We start from the raw sequence: 20996 nt of genomic DNA, 5'->3' as shown, positions 1-20996 counted from the left end.
CAGGCACTGTACTAAGTGCTGGGGTGGATACAGCCAAATTGGATTGGACACAGTGCCCGACCCACAGTCTTAATCCCCATTTTACAGATGAGGTAACTGAGGCACAGACAAGTGAAGTGGCTTGCCAAAGGCCACACAGCAGATGAGTGGTGGAGCCGGGATTAGAACCCGTGACCTTCTGATTCCCTGGCTCATGCTGTATCCACTACGCCTAGCTGCTTCCCCTAATTGTCTAACTCTGTTGTTCTCTCCCATGCACTTAACAGAGTGTTGGGCCTCTGATTACAGAGTTGGAGAGCTTTCACAGTAGTCACCACTCTGCCTTATTAAAAACTTTCCGTTTGAAGCCGCTGATCCGATTTTAAGCTCCTTGAGGGCAGGGATCCATTTCTACCAACTCCACTGCACTGTTCTCTGAGCCCTGTGAGCGCTCAGTAAATACCAATGACTGAATGATTCACTGATCTTCATGTACTGGAAAACTCCAGCACCTTTCCCAACCAGCCTTGGGTATATCCCAAAGAATACTTGAGGGACTGAAATCCCCCCAAAATGGATTGGGGTTGGGGGGGAATGAGGGAAGGTTAGCTCTTTTGTTGCCTGGTTTTCAGCTGCCTGAAACTGGGGCCATTATTTCAGCCCCTTTCTGGTCATTGTAGCTCTACTTGGAGAAACCTGCCAACATCAGTCATTGGTATCAATCATCATCATCATCAATCGTATTTATTGAGCACTTACTGTGTGCAGAGCACTGTACTAAGCGCTTGGGAAGTACAAGTTGGCAACATATAGAGACAGTCCCTACCCAACAGTGGGCTCACAGTCTAAAAGGGGGAGACAGAGAACAAAACCAAACATACTAACAAAATAAAATAAATAGAATAGATATGTACAAGTAAAATAAATAAATAGAGTAATAAATATGTACAAACATATATACATATATACAGGTGCTGTGGGGAAGGGAAGGAGGTAAGATGGGGGGGATGGAGAGGGGGACGAGGGGAAGAGGAAGGAAGGGGCTCAGTCTGGGAAGGCCTCAATCAATGGTATTTACTGAGTGCTTACCATTAGCAGAGCACTATACTAAGCACTTAGCACCGTACATCCCACCCAAATCTGACCGTGAATTCGGGTGAGTTAATTTTTCTGGACCTCCATTTCCTCCTCTGTAAAATGAGGGTTCAATTCTTGGTGGTCCTCCTTAGACCGTGTGCCCCCATGTGGGACAGTGACTGGTCACGACCCGATGATCTTGGTAGCATCCCAGGGCTCGGGACAGGGTTTGGCCCACGGGCAGCACTTAACAAACACAATTATTATCGTGATGGGTCTCACCAAAAACTCACCTAAAATTGAAACAATGAGGAGCGTCAGGCTCTTGCAAGGCTCTAGATTTCAACAACGGATTCCCCCAACAACTCCCGGGGTTGCCCCACTACCTTTCCCATTGGAATTTGTTCAAAATAATTTGAGATATGCTGGCAGCACCCCCAACCCTGCACCCTGCTTGCAATGGACTGCTTTTCCCATTACACCTGCACCATGTTTACATTAGCCCTGACTTCTGGGCCTCACGGTAGCCTCAGACTATTACGTTACCTCAGCAAGTAGAAATAGCCAAACAGCTCCCAGTGGCAATTTCTACATTGCTAGACACTTAACTAGCTGGTAGATTTACACCATTGTTCATTCTTAGGTCCTTAAATGTTTTTTTAAAAAGGCCCTAAATAGTGGCACAGCTCTAAGTTTGATTAAATATAGCACACAAAAAAACTTATCTATACTGAACTTGGACTCAACTTGAAAAGGGCACTAACCATTCTTCCCAAAAGGCTAATCTACTCGAGTTCCAGCCATATTAAAACAATAATTACCTAAATTGTTTTTCCTCTTTGGAAAGGACAGGAGCTATTTGTGGAGATGGCCCGACAAAAATATCCTCAGCGAAATGAGGACAAAAAAAATTACGTGAGACTTCAAACCAGAGTCCTATCTCGCAGTTGAAAATTCAATATAAGGTATTTTCGTCTAACTATAGCCCCAAGATAGCATTGCCAAGATGGTGTTTCTTACATGTGCTTTCAACCACAGTTCTTCCTACAGAAAAAAAAAAAAAGGACTACATTCACATCTTCCTAAAGGTCTCCATTCGAAATAAAGAAATGGAAGAAAAACTAGGGCATTATCTGAGGAAGCCACACAGCCTTCGGAGAAGAGCAGACGGGGCTGGAAGTCAGAAGACCCCAGTTCTAATCCCAGCTCTGTTACTGGCCTGCTGGGTGATCCTAGGCAAGTCACTTAACCTCTCTGGGCCTCAGTCTCCTCATGGGTAAAATGGAAATAGAATACTTTTCTCCCTATTTGAGGATTGTGAGCACCATGTGGGATAGGGTCATATATGATCATCAATGGTATTCACTGAGTGCTTGTACAGGGCACAGTACTGTAGACTGTAAGCTCATCGTGGGCAAGAAATGTCACTGTTTATTATTGTATTGTACTTTCCCAAGCACTTAGTAAGGTGCTCTGCAAAGTAAGCACTCGATAAATACGATTAAATGAAATGGGATGGACTAAGCACTTGGGAGAGTATAATACAACAAAGTGAATCATGTTCCTTGATCAAAACAAGCTTGCAGTCTAGAGGGAGTCTATCCCACCTAGTAAACACTTAACCGTTGTACAGGTAACAGTATTTACTGAGTGCCCACCAGGTGCAATGCACTGTACTAAGCACTTAGGAAGTTCAAAACAAGCAAATAACACATTCTCTGTCCACATGAAGGTTACAGTCTAGTGAGGGAGACAGAGAAGCATTTCCAGAGTAACCAATCAATCATCAGCATTTCCTGGGCACAGAGTACTGCACCAACTGCTTGGGAGAATACAACAGAATTACTATACACGATCCCTGCCCTCAAGGAGTTTACAGTCTAGCATGGGAGAAAGACATTAAAATAAATTACAGATAGGAGGAAGAAATAATAATAACTGCGGTATTTATTATGTGTTTACTACAGGCCAAACACTGTATTAGGCACAATCAGGTCTGAATCAGTCCCTGTCCTAAATGGGGCTCACAGTCTAAGCTGAGTATAAATATACATACATAAGTCTGTGTGCATCCAAGTGCTTAGGTGGCACAGAAGTGCTGAAATGGCAGATTGGGGAAAGGAGACTAATCAGGGTAGGCCTCCTGGAGATGTAATTTCAAAAGGTCCTTTGAAGATGCAGGGGAAACCAAGGGTTTATTGGTTGTAAAAGGGAGGGAGTTCCTGGCAGGGGTTGGTGTGGGGGGGTTGTGAGCAAGAAGTCGGGACAGCAGGAGAGATGGGAGGCAAGAGTGAGGCACAGTGAGTGGGTTGGCTTGAGAAGAACAAAGCATGTAGGCTGGGGTAAAGTGGCAGAAGAGAGGAAAAAGCAGGAGGAAGAGAGCCGATTGACTCCTTTCAATCAATCCATCGATGGTACTTATTGAGCACTTACTACATGCAGAGCACTGCACAAATGCTTGGAAGAATTCAGCAGCTGGTAGAAACGCTCCCTGCCCATCAGCAGGTTGCAGTCTAGAGGAACTTAAAGCCACTGGTCAGAAGTTTCAACCGGACTCGGGGAGGAATGGGCCAAGCCTGGGAAGTCTTTGAGGAGTGGGGAGAGCGGTATGAGGAATGAGGGTTCAAAACAATGATCTGGGCAGCAGATGGTGGGATGAACTAGACAGGGGAGAAACTGAAGGAAGGGCAGTGAGGAGTTGTCAAGCCCAGGATAGGGCAAGCTCCAGGACGATCGTGGTCAGTTTGGATGGAGAGGAAGGAGCAGATTCTAGAAATGTTGTGGAGGAAGAGCTGACAGGATTTGGTGACAGAATGACTATTATGGGGACTACAGGGGAGGGAACATTCATGGATAATGCCAAGGTTAGGGGGCTTGAGAGATGGAAAGGATGGTGCGTCTACTGAGACGGGACATTTAGGATGAGGAGAGGAGTAAGTGCATTAAATAGCTGAATGGACATCTGAAGAAGTGCAATCTACCCAAGTGCTGGGGATATGAACTAGTACATACAGTATTTAATCACAAATTACCTCCACTGTGTAATTTCCCCAACCCAACTTTTGAGGAGGAAATCAAACACTATTTTTTGTCCCTCAGATCTGTAAGCAAAGAGAACTGATGATGCTGTAGTTGGGGAAGAGGCAGTCTGAATATGGGTGTGGGGAGTTTCTTTAAAGGGCACATTCTCCAGGAGGAAGAGGCAACGGGGGCAGAGATTAATTCACTGACAGCCTACTGAATGCGGCACTCAGAAGAAATGGATACAAGAGGCTGAGTTTCAAGTGTCTTTTACACAATTGCGTTGTATTTTTTTATGGTATTTGTTAAGTGATGATGACGGTATTTGTTAAGCACTTACTACGTGTCAGGCTCTGTACTAAGCGCTGGGGTACAAGCTAATCAGGATGGACCCGGTCCATGTCCCACCTGGGGCTCACAGTCTTAATCCCGTTTACAGATGAGGTAACTGAGTCCCAGAGAAGTGAAGTGACTTGCCCAATTTCACACAGCAGACTAGTGCCAGCGGCAGCATTATTCATTCATTCATTCAATCGTATTTATTGAGCGCTGTGTGCAGAGCACTGTACTGAGCGATTGGGAAGTACAAGTTGGCATTAGAACCTAGGCCCGTGCTCTGTCCACTAGACCATGCTGCTGAGCGCTTACTACGTACACAGCACTCTGCCTCCCTTCTCTCCTCCTTTGTTCCTGGTTTTTATTCACTTTATTGCTACCCTTAATTCTCCCATGGTCGCTCTAAACAGCCCCATCCATGTTTTCAGTATTGCAAAAACTATGCCAAAGAGTAAGGCATTTATGTGAGTAAATAGGGTACGTATTACAGCTGACTGATGGGCGTACAGGACTTGGGGTGCTGGGAATTACTCGGGGAGAGCACGCTCGGGGAGGGGTGCTTTCAGGAGGGCTTTGAATATGGGGAGGGCTGTGGCCTGTTGGATTCATTCATTCATTCAGTTGTATTTACTGAGTGCTTACTTTGTGCAGAGCTTGGAAAGTACAATTCTGCAACAGAGAGATATTTGTTTGATTTGTTTTAATTTGTTGGATCTGGGAAGGAGAGAAGTGCACAAGCCCAGGGATGGAGGAGAAGAGTTGAAAGCAAGGCACGGCTGGGTGAATAAATGCCGAATTATATCATTAGCTCAATGGAGGCAGGGAACGTTTGCCCACTCTTTTGTATCATACTCTACCCGAGTGCTTAGCGCTGTGTTCTGCACATAGCAACTACTCAATTAAAACCATTGATGATGATGCACACTGATGGTCGACATGTTCCCTGCCACAACGAGCTCACAGTCTAAAGGGGGAGACAGACATTAATATAAATAACACAATAACATCAGTGCTGTGGGGTTGAGGTGCGGTGAATATTGAACGTCTAAAGGTCACAGATCCAAGCGCATAAGCGACGACCCAGAAGGGAGAGGGAGACGGGGAAAATGAGGGTATAATCGGTCTCTTGGAGGAGATGTGACTTTAACAAGGCTCTGAAGGTGTGGCGAGTGATGGTCAGGCATTTTTGGAGGGGGAGGGAGTTTCAGGCTGGGGGAGGATGTGGAAAAGGGGTCAGTGGTGAGGCAGACAAGATTGGGGAACAGTGGGTAAACTGGCACTACAGCCTGGGCTGTATTGTCCTCTCCCAAGCTCTTAGTCCAGTCCTCTGGACACAGTAAACGCTTAGTACATACCATTGATTGCCATGGGATCAATTTTTCTTATTCAAGACCAGGGGATTCAGGATTCATTAAATTATAGACCTATCGATTCCTTGCTGAACACTGGAAGGACTCTAAAGCAAAAAATGCCTCCACAGAGTCAGAGAGATTATTCCCCAGTTGTAACTTTCATCGCAATTCTCAAAGCAGCCCGTGAGGTCAGCTCACAAACAGCTTAAGTAGCAAAACTAGAAATCAGTGGTAGTAGTATCGGGCTACATAACAAGCCTCTCCAAAGAATATGAAGTAAGAGGCCTGAAATGTACTGGCAACAAGCCAGGAGGCTGGAATACAGCTCTGAGCAATGGATACTTTTGGCTTACAGTATATAGCAATTCATCATCTCCGACTATGCAGCTTGACTTAACTTGTGTTAAATCAAAAATAGCCATTGTGTGAGAGGTAGCTAGCCCTCCAAAATTTCTCCCCTCGTCAAGAGCTGAAAGGCGCTAGGGTGGCTTTGGAAACTAAACATCTTGCTTTTCAAAAAAAAAATACATTTGCCTCTGAGAAAAATCTTGCTCCAATTCTGCTAGAGGGGGAAGAGGAGGAAAATGAAAAAAAGGGAATAACAGCCTGGAGAAGAAGAAAAGATTTGCACTTATATAACACTTGGCCGCCAAAGTCGGTGCTACAATCAAGCTTTCTAAGAGCTCCATACAGGCCCTGCCCAAGCTTGTCATCAAATCCAGCTCAAGTCCGGATCTCTTTTTTTTTTTTTTAATGGTATTAAGCACTATGTGCCAAGCACCGTACTAAGCACTGGGGTAGACATAAGCTATTCAGGTGACACAATCCGTGTCCCACATGGGGCTCAAAATCTTAATCCTCTTTTTACAGGTGAGGGAACTGAGGCCCAGAGAAGTGAAGTCACTTGCCCAAGGTAACAGAGCAGATAAGTGGTGGAGCGGGGATCAGAACCCAGGTCCTTCTGCCTCCCAGGTTTGAGCTTTATATGCTTGGCCATGCTGTGGGCACACATACACAATCAGCATATAATAATAATAATAATAATGATAGCATTTACAATCAGCATATAATAATAATGATGATAGCATTTATTATGTGCAAAGCACTGTTCTAAGCACTGGGGAGGTTACAAGGTGATCAGGCTGTCCCACGGGGGGCTCACAGTCTTAATCCCCATTTTACAGATGAGGTAACAGGCACAGAGAAGTTAAGTCTTCTAGACTGTGAACCCACTCTTCTAGACTGTGAGCCCACTGTTGGGTAGGGACTGTCTCTATATGTTGCCAACTTGTACTTCCCAAGCATTTAGTACAGTGCTCTGCACATAGTAAGTGCTCAATAAATACGATTGATTGATTGATTGATTAAGTGATTTGCCCAAAGTCACACAGCTGGCAATTGGTGGAGCCGGGATTTGAACCCATGACCTCTGACTCCAAAGCCCGTGCTCTTTCCACTGAGCCATGCTGCATCAAGCCCTCAAGCCCCGTGGGCTCCTTGGCCCTGGACAGAGAAGACTGTGAGAGACCGGAGAGACTGGATTTTTTGGGGGGGGGGGGGGGGTTGATAGTATTTATTAAGCACTCAATGCGTCCCAAGCCCTGGGGGAGGTATAAGATCATCAGACTGAACGCGGCCAGGTTTTTGATTGACCCCCCAAATTAGCCGAAGATCTTCTAACACCCCTTCTGTGGAGACCTCTCCATTTCCCGTGTCTAGATGAGATTTCTATCCCATGTCTCACATCTTGGAGAAATGGGTGAGTCAGTTCTGACTGAGAATTTTCCCAACCAGCGGCTGGATTCATTAGGAATGCATAGGGAAAGGTGTCTGCCTCCAGACAGGACACCCAATCCCTGGTCTGAAAAACTTTTACCTCTAATCTACTTTCTGGTTTGAGACAAAAGGCAACAGATGTATTTTAGGCCTTTTTTCTTCTTTGTGGCATTTGGACACAGCCCATGCCCCACGTGGGGCTCCCAGTCTTAATCCCCATTTTCCAGATGAGGTAACAGAGGCACCAAAGTGCAGTGACTTGCCCAAGATCACAGAGCAGACATTCATTCATTCAATCGCATTTATTGAGCGCTTACTGTGTGCAGAGCACTGTACTAAGCGCTTGGGAAGTACAAGTTGGCAACATATAGAGACGGTCCCTACCCAACAGCGGGCTCACAGTCTAGAAGGGGGAGACAGACAACAAAACAAAACATATTAACAAAATAAAATAAATAGAATATGTACAAATAAAATAAGTAAACAGAGTAATAAATACGTGCAAACATATATACAGGTGCTGTGGGGAGGGGAAGGAGGTAAGGTGGAGGGGATGGGGAGGAGGGGGAGAGGAAGGAGGGGGCTCAGTCTGGGAAGGCCTCTTCAGAGGTGGTCGGGCACCTGTGACGAGGGCAGGATTAGAACTCAGGTCCTCTGGATCTCAGAGCCGTGCTCTTTCCATTGGGCCACGCTGCTTTTCTCTCGCATACACCAAGAGCAACTTAACCTAACCTTGAGCCCCTGATTCCTTTTACTCACCTTCCCCTTTCACAAAGCCAAAAAAGCAAAATACAGATAAGGAAGGTGGAGAGCCTGTTAGGGGCAAGGATGTATCCTATCCGACTATCCTGAATTCAAGCCAGCATTCCACATGGCGCTAGGACCTCTGTACTTATATGGATAGAGCAAGGGCCTAGGAGTGAGAGGGTCATGGATTCTAATCCCGGTTCCACCACATGTCTGCTGTGTGATCTTGGACAAGTCACTTACTTCTCTGTGCCTCAGTTACCTCATCTGTACGACTGTGAGCCCGTGGGAACGGGACTGTGTCCAACCCGATTTACGTGTATTCACCCCAGCACTTAGTACGGTACTTAGCACATAGTAAGTGCTTAACAAGTATCATCATTATTATAACGATGACTGTCACTAGCACAAACAAAGAACCAGCCAGATTCAACTGGCTTCTCTTCTACTGAAGAGGTCTGGGGTGGCCTAATCTGACCCAGTCCTGATGAAAATAAGCATTTTGATGGGCACCCTCGCACCAAGAAAGGTATGGATGTGATTTACCAAAATTAAAAATATATATAAAAAAATAGAAATTACTAGACATTGGGCCTGAGATGACAGATGCAAAAATAGATGTTTCTAGCTAGACATGTAGAAGAGGAATGTCCTGATGGCTAGACAGAGCCTCAGAAAGTCTCCTTAACAGTGCATGCTCTCTTTGGCCAGATAATACCCTCCTTTCACCTTATATGCCCCTGTAATTCTGGGTTGGACCGGACACCCAGTGTGAGAAAGCACTCAATCCCAAATGAAAACCTAGTTTCCATAAAAAGCGTCATCTCCTGCCCTCTTTTTCCAAGATACCCATGTGTCAAAAACAAAACAAAACAACCAGATTCCCTCTAGACTGTAAACTCCTTTGGGGCAGGAAACATGCCTTCCAACTCTGTTATACTGTACTCTCCCAAGCCCTCAATACAGTGCTCTGCACAGAGTAAGCGCTTAGTAAATATGAATGATTGAATGGTACCAAGTTCACCTCCAGAGACCTGACATGGATGAAAAGCACCTTCAAAGGGGCTTTTTTCCCAGGAAAGGGCTTCAGAGATGAAATTACTGAAGCCAAACATGAGATCTCCTGCAAGGCCAAAAGGAGGGTGTGAATTGCTTACTTTTAATTCAAAAAAAAGAGAGATTCTTCAGATGCTGCAAACAAAAGATGGTGATGTGAAAGCCATGGGTAATATTTTAAGAGACAACTCCCCCTCCACCCCCTCAAAAGCTAGTACTTTTATTTTAAGATTTAAGGATATTTGTGTTAAGGATAAAATTACCATATAATGAATGCCAACAATGTACTTGTGGGTGTCTAGAAACACAGGCCAGATTCCTACTTTGTCCTCGCCGCAAACCCATTGTGTCTCCGTACCCAGTTCACAAGTTGGGATTCACTTCCCAACAGAACAACTTAATCTGGAAATTTCAGTGACGCTGAGTTCTAAAAAGCAGCAAGTTCACTATTAGGTAATGCGGAGCTAGTGGAAAACCAAATCAGCTGAGTGACTAAACAGATTTTAAGAGACTCCTGTCAACAAGGAAAGGACTGGAGCTGTGTCTACTTGGCACGATGACTCTAAGCGGCTACTATACAGGCCGCCCTATATTAGGAAACGCAAAGCGATGTTACGGTATTTGGTGTTTATTAAGCGCTTTACTAGGTGCCAGGTTAATCAGGTTGGACACAAACATAATTAGAGCCTTAGTCCCTCTTTTAAATCTTAAAATTGTGGCAGCCCAGTCTATCAGTAGATCATTCAACGGTGCTTATTAAGAGCTTCCTGTGGATAGAGCACTTAACGCAGTGCTCCCTGCCCACAAGGAGCATATCGTCTAGTGGAAAGAACATCAGATCTAGGTTTCAGGAGACTAGGGGTCTGCTCCTGGCACTACCACTTGCTTGAGGGGGAATTGGGCAAATCCTCTACCACCAACTGCTCATACCCTTCCTCCTGCATGGGACTCCCCTTCCCAGGTAAATAATCCAGACCTCATCCTCCGGCAACTCCCTCCTAGAGAACCGCCACCTCCAGCATGCATTCCCCAACTGAGCCCCACGTCCCCGACCATATTACATACATGTATGGTTTTATATATTACCCGGCTCACTCTTAGGACGTGGAAAGATTAGGTGACAGATGAAAAATATTTAGGAAATTCTCCAAATCTTTTAAACATTTCGACATTGCTTTTCTCAAAAGACCTTGCAACCTTGGACGATTCTCAACAATGACGTTCCCACTGAAGGGGTTCATTCAATCGTACTTATTAAGCTAGACTGTGAGCCTGCTGTTGGGTAGGGACTGTCTCTATGTGTTGCCGACTTGTACTTCCCAAGCGCTTAGTACAGTACTCTGCACACAGTAAGCGCTCAATAAATACGATTGATTGATTAAGCACTTACTGTGAGCGGAGCACTGTGCCAAGATCTTGGGAGAGTACAAATATAACAATAAACAAACACATTCCCTGCCCATAATGAGGATTGTACTTACATTCTTCCTACACCTTCGTACATGTGAGTCTCATCAACTAAAGTCATGATTTCAGTGTCTGTGAGGTGTGCATGCTTTTTGGTCCTGTTCAGTTGCTCAATCTGCATATCTGCAAGCTTTGCCTTCTGCTGAGTGTCAATAACTTTGGCTTGTAGTTCAGCGAAGGCCTGAAAAATAGAAAAACGTTATGTTTTAGCAAAGCATATTGATGCACATTCAAGCGGAAAACCAACGTACCGGCCAGATAAGGAGCTTTAATAAATGGGAAAAAAGTCTCTTTGTTGGTTAATAATCAGTTAGTAGTATTCATTAGGGACCTACTACGTGAAAATCACTGACTAAACACCTGGGAAATCATAAGAGTTAGCAGTCATGACCCTGTCCTCAAGGAGCTGACAGTCTGAGTGCAGAACTCTGTACTGAGTGCTTGGGAAAGTACAGTGCAGCAGAGTTGGTAGACACGATCCTTGTCTCAAGGAGCTTACAGACTACAATGCACAGAGCACTGCAGAAAGCACTTGGGAGACTACAATAGTTAGTAGAAATGATCCCTGCACTCAGGGAGCTTGCAATCTAGAGGTGGAGATAGATGCTGAAACAGTTTACAGATGGAAGGAAGAAAGAGGAGAGGATATGTATATGAGTTGGTTCTTGCCGAAACCTCGTCCACATTCTTCCTCAGGTCTGGAACTCCCTCCCACTTCATTTCCAGTCAACCACTCTCCCCACCTTCAAAGACCTCATAAAAAGCACATCTCCTCCCAGAAGCCTTCCCAGTCTCCCTCTATTCCCCCTAATCTCCCTCGCCTCTGTGTTAATTATGCACTTGGCTTTGGACCCCTTAAGCACTTTGATACTCATCCCAGCCCACAATACTTAAACATTCTTATACTCTTACATTCCTAAAATAATTTCCCCTTACCCCTAAACCATTTTAATATCTGTCACCCCATTTGGCTTTACGCTCTTTGTGGGCAGGGACTGCACTTACCAACTCTTAGCCAAGTGCTTAGTATAGTGCTCTACACATAGTAAGCGCTCAATAAATGCTACTGGATTGATGACTGATTCTTAAGTAGCAGGATATGTAAGTCGATTTGTGCAGAAATGCTATGTGATTGTGAGTACCCAACACATTGCAAATTGCAGCATAATGGTTCACAAATGCAGGTCCCACGTAGAACCATAACCACAAATACAACACACTAGCTCAGAATAGTCCATGGAAGGATGCAAAAAAGAAGAAAACGTAAAGTTTTACTTTCACAGTGATCACATCTTGGTCGCAGACACACATGCCAGACCAAATTTTATCCTTGTATACACATATCCAACTCAGGGGATAAACGCTGTCCTTGAATACTCCTGCTGAAGTGCCTGGAATGATTTTCATATGCTGTCAAATTTATGCAGTAATAATAGCATTTGCAAATGCAATGTGATAGTGAAGGTGCCAGCTCAACTTTCATTCTAACTGCTTTTACCCACTCATAACTGTCTCCAAAGATTTTCTTATGGCTGAAATTTTCTTTATTTGCCTCCACTCAAAAAGGACTGCGGGCTCCTCCTCCCCCTCCCATCCCCTTACTGTAGGGGTTCCTCAAGGGTCAGTTCTTGGTCCCCTTCTGTTCTCGATCTACACTCACTCTCTTGGTGAACTCATTCGCTCCCATGGCTTCAACTATCATCTCTACGCTGATGACACCCAAATCTACATCTCTGCCCCTGCTCTCTCTCCCTCCCTTCAGGCTCGTGTCTCCTCCTGCCTTCAAGACATCTCCATCTGGATGTCTGGCCGCCATCTAAAACTCAGTATGTCCAAGACTGAACTCCTTATCTTCCCTCCCAAACCCTGCCCTCTCCCTGACTTTCCCATCACTGTTGACGGCACTACCATCCTTTCCATCTCACAAGCCCGCAACCTTGGTGTCATCCTCAACTCCGCTTTCTCGTTCACCCCTCACATCCAATCCGTCACCAAAAACTGCCAATCTCACCTCCGCAACATCGCCAAGATCCGCCCTTTCCTCTCCATCCAAACCGCTACCCTGCTGGTTCAATCTCTCATCCTATTCTGACTGGATGACTGCATCAGCCTACTCTCTGATCTCCCATCCTCCTGTCTCTCCCCACTTCAATCTATACTTCACGCTGCTGCCCAGAGCATCTTTGTGCACAAACACTCTGGGCATGTTACTCCCCTCCTCAAAAATCTCCAATCAACCTACGCATCAGGCAAAAACTCCTCAATCTCGGCTTCAAGGCTGTCCATCACCTCGCCCTCTACCTCACCTCCCTTCTTTCCTTCTCCAGCCCAGCCCACACCCTCCGCTCCTCTGCCATTAACTTCCTCACTGTGCCTCGTTCTCGCCTGTCCCGCCGTCGACCCCCGGCCCACGTCCTCCCCCTGGTCTGGAATGCCCTCCCTCCGCACATCGGCCAAGCTAGCTCTCTTCCTCCCTTCAAAGCCCTACTGAGAGCTCACCTCCTCCAGGAGGCCTTCCCAGACTGAGCCCCCTTTCCTCTCCCCCTTCCCCTCCCCACAGCACCTGTATATATGTTTGTACAGATGTATTACTCTATTTATTTTACTTGTACATATTTACTATTCTATTTATTTTATTTTGTTAATATGTTTTGTTTTGTTGTCTGTCACCCCCTTCTAGACTGTGAGCCCGCTGTTGGGTAGGGACTGTCTCTATATGTTGCCAACTTGTACTTCCCAAGCACTTAGTACAGTGCTCTGCACACAAGCGCTCAATAAATACGATTGAATGAATGAATGAATGACTGGCTGAAAGTCTGAGGATGAAAACTTTTCACCTTTTTAAAAACATGGGATTATATAATTACTGTTTTAGGACTGCATTTATGTCACTTGCCCTATTCTTTACTTAGAGTCTGCTCTTGTGCACTAGGTAAAGAAAATTTCTATTTCAATTTTAGTTATGAAGCTCCCCATAGGGTTCTGAACAAATATTCTGAGGGATAAGGAAAGAAAAGGTGAGAAGCAACATGGCCTAATGGAAGAGCCCGGGACTGGGAGATAGAGGACCTGGATTTTAATCCCAGCTCTGCCAATTGCTGGCTGTGTGACCTTGTGCAAGTCATTTAACTTCTCTGTGCCTCCGTTACCTCATCTATAAAATGAGTATGCCCTCTTCCCTCTAACTTACACTGCGAACTCCCTGTGGGACAGGGACTATGTCCAACCTTAGAAACTTGTATCTACCCTAGCACTTAGAACAGTGCTTGACACATAGTAACTGATTAACAAATACCATTTTTTTTAAAAAGTACCATTAAAATGCCATTTTTAAAAAAGGTAGATAATGTACTTCCTGGAGAAGAACAAGACAATTAAGAAGATTTGAGGAACTATAGTTTTTTAGCATAGCCGTGCCCCCCAGAAGGGACAGGGGGCTGTGTCCAACCTGATTTACTTAAATCTACCCCAGTGCTTAGTACAGTGATTAGAACAGAATAAGCTCTTTACCAGCACAATTATTAGTATTATTAGAAGATCTTCCCTCCCTCATAGACTGTGAGTTCCATGTGGTACAGAGACTGCATCCAATCTGATTAACCTAAATTACCCCAGTACTTAGAACACTGTTTGACATGGAGTAGGCGCTTAATACCATAATTATTAATTTTTGAAGTAGGAACCAGAGCAATTTTTACGGATGAGGAAACTGTGGCCCAGGGGAGTCAAGTGACTTGTCCAGGGTCACCCAACAAGTCAGTGGCACAGTCGGGATTAGAACCCAGGTCCCCCAACTCCCACGTCCATGCTCTTTCCACTAGGCCTTGCTGCTTCTTAAATGATGTTAAGAATGCATTTGATTTTAAAGTCTCTGAACCCCTCAAAATACCACCTCACTACCAACTTCTCAGAAGCCCTTAAAGCATTTTAATACCTAATGATTTACATTCCCTATTACCAAATCACTCACTCATCTACATATCCCCTTCTCCTTCTTCCTATCAATATATTATAATAATGATGGCATTTATTAAGCGCTTACTATGTGCAAAGCACTGTTCTAAGTACTGGGGAGATTACAAGGCGATTGGGTTGTCCCACGTGGGGCTCACAGTCTTAATCCCCATTTTACAGATGAGGTAATTGAGGCACAGAGAAGTTAAGTGACTTGCCCGAAGTCACACAGCTGACAATTGGCAGAGCCGTGATTTGAACCCATGACCTCTGACTCCAAAGCCCGGGCTCTTTCCACTGAGCCACACTGCTTCTCTAATTACTTTAGTGTAATCTCCTTGTGGGCAGGGATTGTATTTTCCTAAGCATTATTACAGTGCTCCGCACACCGTAAGTGCTCAATAAATACTAGTAACTGACCCATTGGGAAAAATCCACAGGGAAACTACAGAACCTATCCTATTTCCAAAACTCGAAAGCTATTACAGAGCAACATACTAATTATTAAGTTCAGAAATTCTAGGAACTCTCAAGTTGAGAATTTTTAGAGCAATAATAGCTGCGCTGCCTTTGTGCCTTGTCCCTCTAGACTGTAAACTTACTGTGGATGGGGAAAGCGGCTACTAATTCTGTTGTATTGTACTCTCCCAAGTGCTCTGCAAAGAGGAAGCGCTCAATAGATACTAGGGATGATGATGATGATTGCTTTCAGTTCCACTGGAATTTGCCATATGCAAAACCTGACTATGAGATCATGTGAAGTGCTGCTTAGACCCTCCAGAAAGCTAAAACTGCCACCAAGGGTCACCACAATGTCCTAGATACCTAAATCTTTCCTGCCTATTTTAGCCTCGTGCAAAGATTAGTCTAGCTCCAATTCTATTTCGAATGCAGTGGGAAAACCTTCAGTGGCCTAATTTTTTTTTTCTATCAAGGATCTCACACTTTTTCCCGCACCTCAAAGTTGTTGGAAGCCTTTGACATATGACATTCTTATATTATAACAGAATTATCAGGGCTTAGACCTTGGTAAACTCTTAATAAATGCAACTTTAAAAAGACCTACTAAAAGAAGGCCAGGGGGGTTCAGCAGGTTGAGTCCACAAAGTTTCAGAGTGCAGCGGTCAACTGCTTGAACCCATACATAATGTGGTTTTCCACAAGGTGTGAACTGTGGAACACACCATTTTCCCGACTTTTTTTTATAATGACTTTTTTTTTTATAATGACTGTGGTATTTTTTTAATAATGACTTTTTTTTTTAATAATGACTGGTATTTGTTAAATACTTATGTGCCAAGCACCGGTAGATACATGACCTTCAAAGCCTTAAATGAAGGCACATCTCCTAGAGGCCTTCCCAGACTAAGTCCCCCTTTCCTCATCTCCTGTGGCACTGTGCTGGGCGCTTGGGAAGGACAGGTTGGCAGCGTCTAGAGACGGTCCCTACCCAACAACGGGCTCACAGTTTAGAAGGGGGAGACAGACAACAAAACAAAACATATTAACAAAATAAAAGTCGTTAGGTGGTATTTGTTAAACGCTTCCCATGGGCCAAGCACTGTGCTAAGCGCTCACTGCGCACACAGCACTGGACTAAGCGCTTGGGAAGTACAGTTCAGAGAGACCAGCCCTGCCCACAAATGGCTCACAAGCTAGATTACCCCCCCCGCAACACAAACACCTTTCATCCCCTATCACCATTCACTCATTCAGTTGTATTTATTGAGCGCTTACTTTCATTCATTCATTCAGTCGTATTTATTGAGCACTTATTCACTCATTCAGTTGTATTTATTGAGCGCTTACTTTCATTCATTCATTCAATCGTATTTATTGGGCGCTTACTGTGTGCAGAGCACTGTACTAGACGCTTGGGAAGTACAAGTTGGCACCATATAGAGACAGTCACTACCCAACAACGGGCTCACAGTCCAAAGGACGGGTTTACTGTGTGCGGAGCACTGGACTAAGCGCTTGGGAAGTACAATTCAGCAATAAAGAGAGGCAATCCCCCCCCCCCCTTCCCCTATCCCCCCCCCTTCATACGAGAAGCAGCGTGGCTCAGTGGAAAGAGCCCAGGCTTTGGAGTCAGAGGTCATGGGTTCGAATCCCGACTCCGCCAACTGTCAGCTGTGTGACTTTGGGCAAGTCACTTCACTTCTCTGGGTCTCGGTTAACTCATCTGGAAAATGGGGATTAAGACTGTGAGCCCCCCGTGGGACAACCTCATCACCTTGTATCCCCCCAGCGCTTAGAACAGTACTTTGCACATAGTGAGTGCTTAATAAATACCATCATTATTATTATTATTATCTCCCACTCCCTTCTGCATCACCCTGACTTGTTCCCTTTGCTCTTCCCCCATCCCAACCCCGCAGCATATCTGCAAATATTTATTTGCACTGATGTCTGACTCCCCCCTCTTGTTGTGGTCTGGGAATGTGCCTGTTCACTACTGCCCTCCCCCAAGTGCTTAGTACAGTGCTGTGCATGCAGTAAGTGCTCAATAAATGCAAACGAATGATCAGAAACACCCTCTGTCCCGCATGGGATTTACAGTTTAAGAGGGAGGGATAACGGGTATTTAATCACCATTTTATACATGAGGAAACTGAGGCACAAAGAAGCTAAGTGACTGCCCAAGGTCTTACAATATGTATATATATTTGTACATATTTATTACTCTATTTATTTATTTATTTTACTTGTACATATCTATTCTATTTATTTTATTTTGTTAATATGTTTGGTTTTGTTCTCTGTCTCCCCCTTCTAGACTGTGAGCCCACTGTTTAGGGACTGTCTCTATATGTTGCCAACTTATACTTCCCAAGTGCTTAGTACAGTGCTCTGCATACAGTAAGCGCTCAATAAATACGATTGATTGATTGATTGATTGATTACAACAGGCAACTGGCGGGTCTGGGATTAGAATCCAGGTCTCCTGACTCCTAACTCTGGGCTCTTTCCAACTGGTCAAGCTTCTTCCCTGACAAACCACAAACATGCATGTGTACAACCCTAAAGTGGCCAAGTGAATAAAATAATAATAATAATAATTCTGGTGTTTGTGAAGCGCTTACTGCATGCCATAATTCTGGTGTTCGTTAAGCATCTACTGTGTGCCAGGTACTGTACTAAGCGCTGGAATGGATACAAACAAATCGGTCTGGACACAGCCCCTGCACCACGTAAGAAATGGGCCTGGGTGTCAGAAGGATCTGGGTTCTAATCCTGGCTCTGCCACTTGTCAGCTGTGTGACCTTAGGCAAATCCCTTCACTTCACTGTGCCTCGGTTACCTCAGCTATAAAACAATGGTTAAGATAGCGAGCCCCATGTGGGACAAGGAATATGTCCTACCTGATGACTGTGCATCTACCCCAGCGCTTAGTACAGTGCCTGCCACACAGTAAGCGCTGAGGAAATACCATAAAAAAGCCACCTCCTCTAAATACTGGGGCACAAGGGAGGGTGTCCCCGACGATGTCCGACCTGATTATTTAATAATAATAATGATGGTATTTGTTAAGCGCTTACTATGTGTGAAGCACTGCTCTAAGCGCTGGCAAGGTAATCAGGTTGTCCCACGTGGGGCTCACGGTCTTCATCCCCATTTGACAGATGAGGGAACTGAGGCACAGAGAGGTTAAATTCTAATCCCGGCCCCTCACATGTCTGCTGTGTGACCTTGGGCAAGTCACTTAACTTCTCTGAGCTTGTTACCTCATCTATCAAATGGGGATTAAGACTACGAGCCCCACGTGGGACAGCGTGATCACCTTGTATCTTCCCCAGCGCTTAGAAAAGTGCTTTGCACATAGTAAACACTTAACAAATGCCATCAATATTACTAGTAAGTGACTTGCCCCAAGTCACACAGCTGATATGATAAACTTGTATTTCCCCCAGCGTTTAGAACAGTGCTCGGCCCATAGTAAGTGCTTAACAAATACCATAATAATAATAATGATTATTATTATTATTATTATTAAGTGGCGGAGCCTAGATTAGAACCCATGACCTCTGACTCTGAAGCCTGGGTTCTTTCCACTAAGCCACACTGCTTCTCTAATTAGATTTCATTAGAATCTATTTTAATTAGATTCGATTCTCATGCAATCTAATGCTTAGCACAGTGCTGGACACTTGGTAAGCGCTTGGCACAGTGGTGGACACTTGGTAATGGCTTGGCACAGCGCTGGGCACTTGGCAAGCGCTTGGCACAGTACTGTTGATGATGGCATTTATTAAGCGCTTACTATGTGCAAAGCACTGTTCTAAGCGCTGGGGAGGGTACAAGGTGATCAGGTTGTCCCACGGGGGGCTCACAGTCTCAGTCCCCATTTTACAGATGAGGGAACTGAGGCACAGAGAAGTTAAGTGACTTGCCCAAGGTCACACAGCTGGGCACTTGGAAAGCACTGGGCACTTCGCAAGCGCTTGGCACAGTGCTGGGCACTTGGCACAGTGCTGGGTATTTGGCACAGTGCTGGGCAAAGTGCTAGGCACCTGGCAAGTGCTTGGCACAGTGCTGGGCACCTGGTAAGCGCTTGGTACAGTGCTGGGCACTTGGCAAATGCTTGGCAAGGTGCTGGGCACTTGGCAAGCACTTGGCACAGTGCTGGGCACTTGGTAAGAGCTTGGCACAGTGCTGGGCGCTTGGTAAGAGCTTGGCACAGTGCTGGGCGCTTGGCACAGTGCTGGGCACTTGGTAAGCGCTTGGAGCAGTGCTGGGCACCTGGCAAGCGCTTGGCACTTGGTAAGTGCTTGACATAGTGCTGGGCACTTGGTAAGCGCTTGGCGCAGTGCTGGGCACTTGGTAAGCGCTTGGAGCAGTGCTGGGCACCTGGCAAGCGCTTGGCACTTGGTAAGTGCTTGACATAGTGCTGGGCACTTGGTAAGCGCTTGGCACAGTGCTGGGCACTTGGCAAGCGCTTGGCGCAGTGCTGGGCACCTGGCAAGCGCTTGGCACTTGGTAAGTGCTCGACATAGTGCTGGGCACTTGGTAAGCGCTTGGCACAGTGTTGGGCACTTGGCAAGCGCTTGGCGCAGTGCTGGGCACTTGGTAAGCGCTTGGAGCAGTGCTGGGCACTTAGCAAGCGCTTGGCACAGTGCTGGGCACGTGGTAAGCACTTGGCACAGTGCTGGGCACTTGGTAAGTGCTTAGCGCATCGTCCCCCTCTCCATCCCCCCCATCTTACCTCCTTCCCTTCCCCACAGCCCCTGTATATATGTATATATGTTTGTACATATTTATTACTCTATTTATTTATTTTACTTGTACCTATCTATTCTATTTATTTTATTTTGCTAGTATGTTTGGTTTTGTTCTCCGTCTCCCCCTTCTAGACCGTGAGCTCACTGTTGGGTAGGGACTGTCTCTAGATGTTGCCAGCTTGGACTTCCCAAGCGCTTAGTACAGTGCTCTGCACACAATAAGCGCTCAATAAATACGATTGATTGATTGGGCACTTGGTAAACGTTCAGCACAGTGCTGGGCACTTGGTGAGCGCTTAACCAAGCGGGTATTTCTGATTATTTTCCTGAGAACCCGGCTTCCTGCCCCTCTCCCCTCAGGCCCGTCCTTCGGCCGCCGGGCCCGTCGTCTACCTTTTTCAACTCCAGGTCCACGGGGGCCGCCATCTTGCTCCCGGATCTGCGCCTGCGCGGGACTCAGGGCCGAGGCCCTCGCTCGGCTCTGCGCCTGCGCGGGACTCAGGGCCGAGGCCCTCGCTCGGCTCTGCGCCTGCGCGGGACGTGGGCCGAGGCCCTCGCTCGGCTCTGCGCCTGCGCGGGAAAGGGTTCTGCACACCCCCCCCCCCATGGAGATCTTGCCGAGCTAAGCGCGCGCGGGGGGCGTTTAACGCGCATGCGCCTCGGCGGAATTTGGCGGGAATCGACACCCGCGAGGCTCCCTCAACGGCCTTGGAGACTTTTCTCGGTGAATCATTGGTTCATTCATTCTTTCAATCGTATTTACTTAAAAATAATAATAATAATGGCATTTATTAATAGCTTACTATGTGCAAATCACTGTTCTAATTGCTGGGGAGGTTACAAGGTGATCAGGTGTCCCACTGGGGGCGCACAGTCTTCATCCCCATTTTCCAGATGAGGTCACTGAGGCACAGGGAAGTGAAAGCGTTTACTTCGGAAGTGCAATAATAATAATAATGGCATTTATTAAGCACTTACTATGTTGAAAGCACCGTCTAAGCGCTGGGGA

At 45.7% G+C, this 20996-nt stretch overlaps 1 protein-coding gene across 2 annotated transcripts in view; it reads right to left on the bottom strand.

Moving 5' to 3' along the window:
• PFDN1 (prefoldin subunit 1) overlaps positions 1 to 20475 on the bottom strand; it is an 80121-nt gene extending 59646 nt beyond the window's left edge. For both annotated transcript variants that reach the window (XM_038770594.1, XM_038770593.1), the window contains exons 1-2: positions 20381 to 20475; positions 10826 to 10992 (exon numbers count right to left, since the gene is read on the bottom strand). In XM_038770594.1, the coding sequence (XP_038626522.1) occupies positions 10826 to 10992; positions 20381 to 20413 (200 nt within the window). In that variant the 5' untranslated portion in view covers positions 20414 to 20475. The remainder of the gene's footprint in view (positions 1 to 10825; positions 10993 to 20380) is intronic.
• Positions 20476 to 20996: the final 521 nt, after the last annotated feature.

Source organism: Tachyglossus aculeatus, chromosome X2 (assembly GCF_015852505.1).
Source record: "Tachyglossus aculeatus isolate mTacAcu1 chromosome X2, mTacAcu1.pri, whole genome shotgun sequence".
NCBI lineage: Eukaryota > Metazoa > Chordata > Mammalia > Monotremata > Tachyglossidae > Tachyglossus > Tachyglossus aculeatus.
This window is presented reverse-complemented; position numbering and strand designations above follow the sequence as displayed.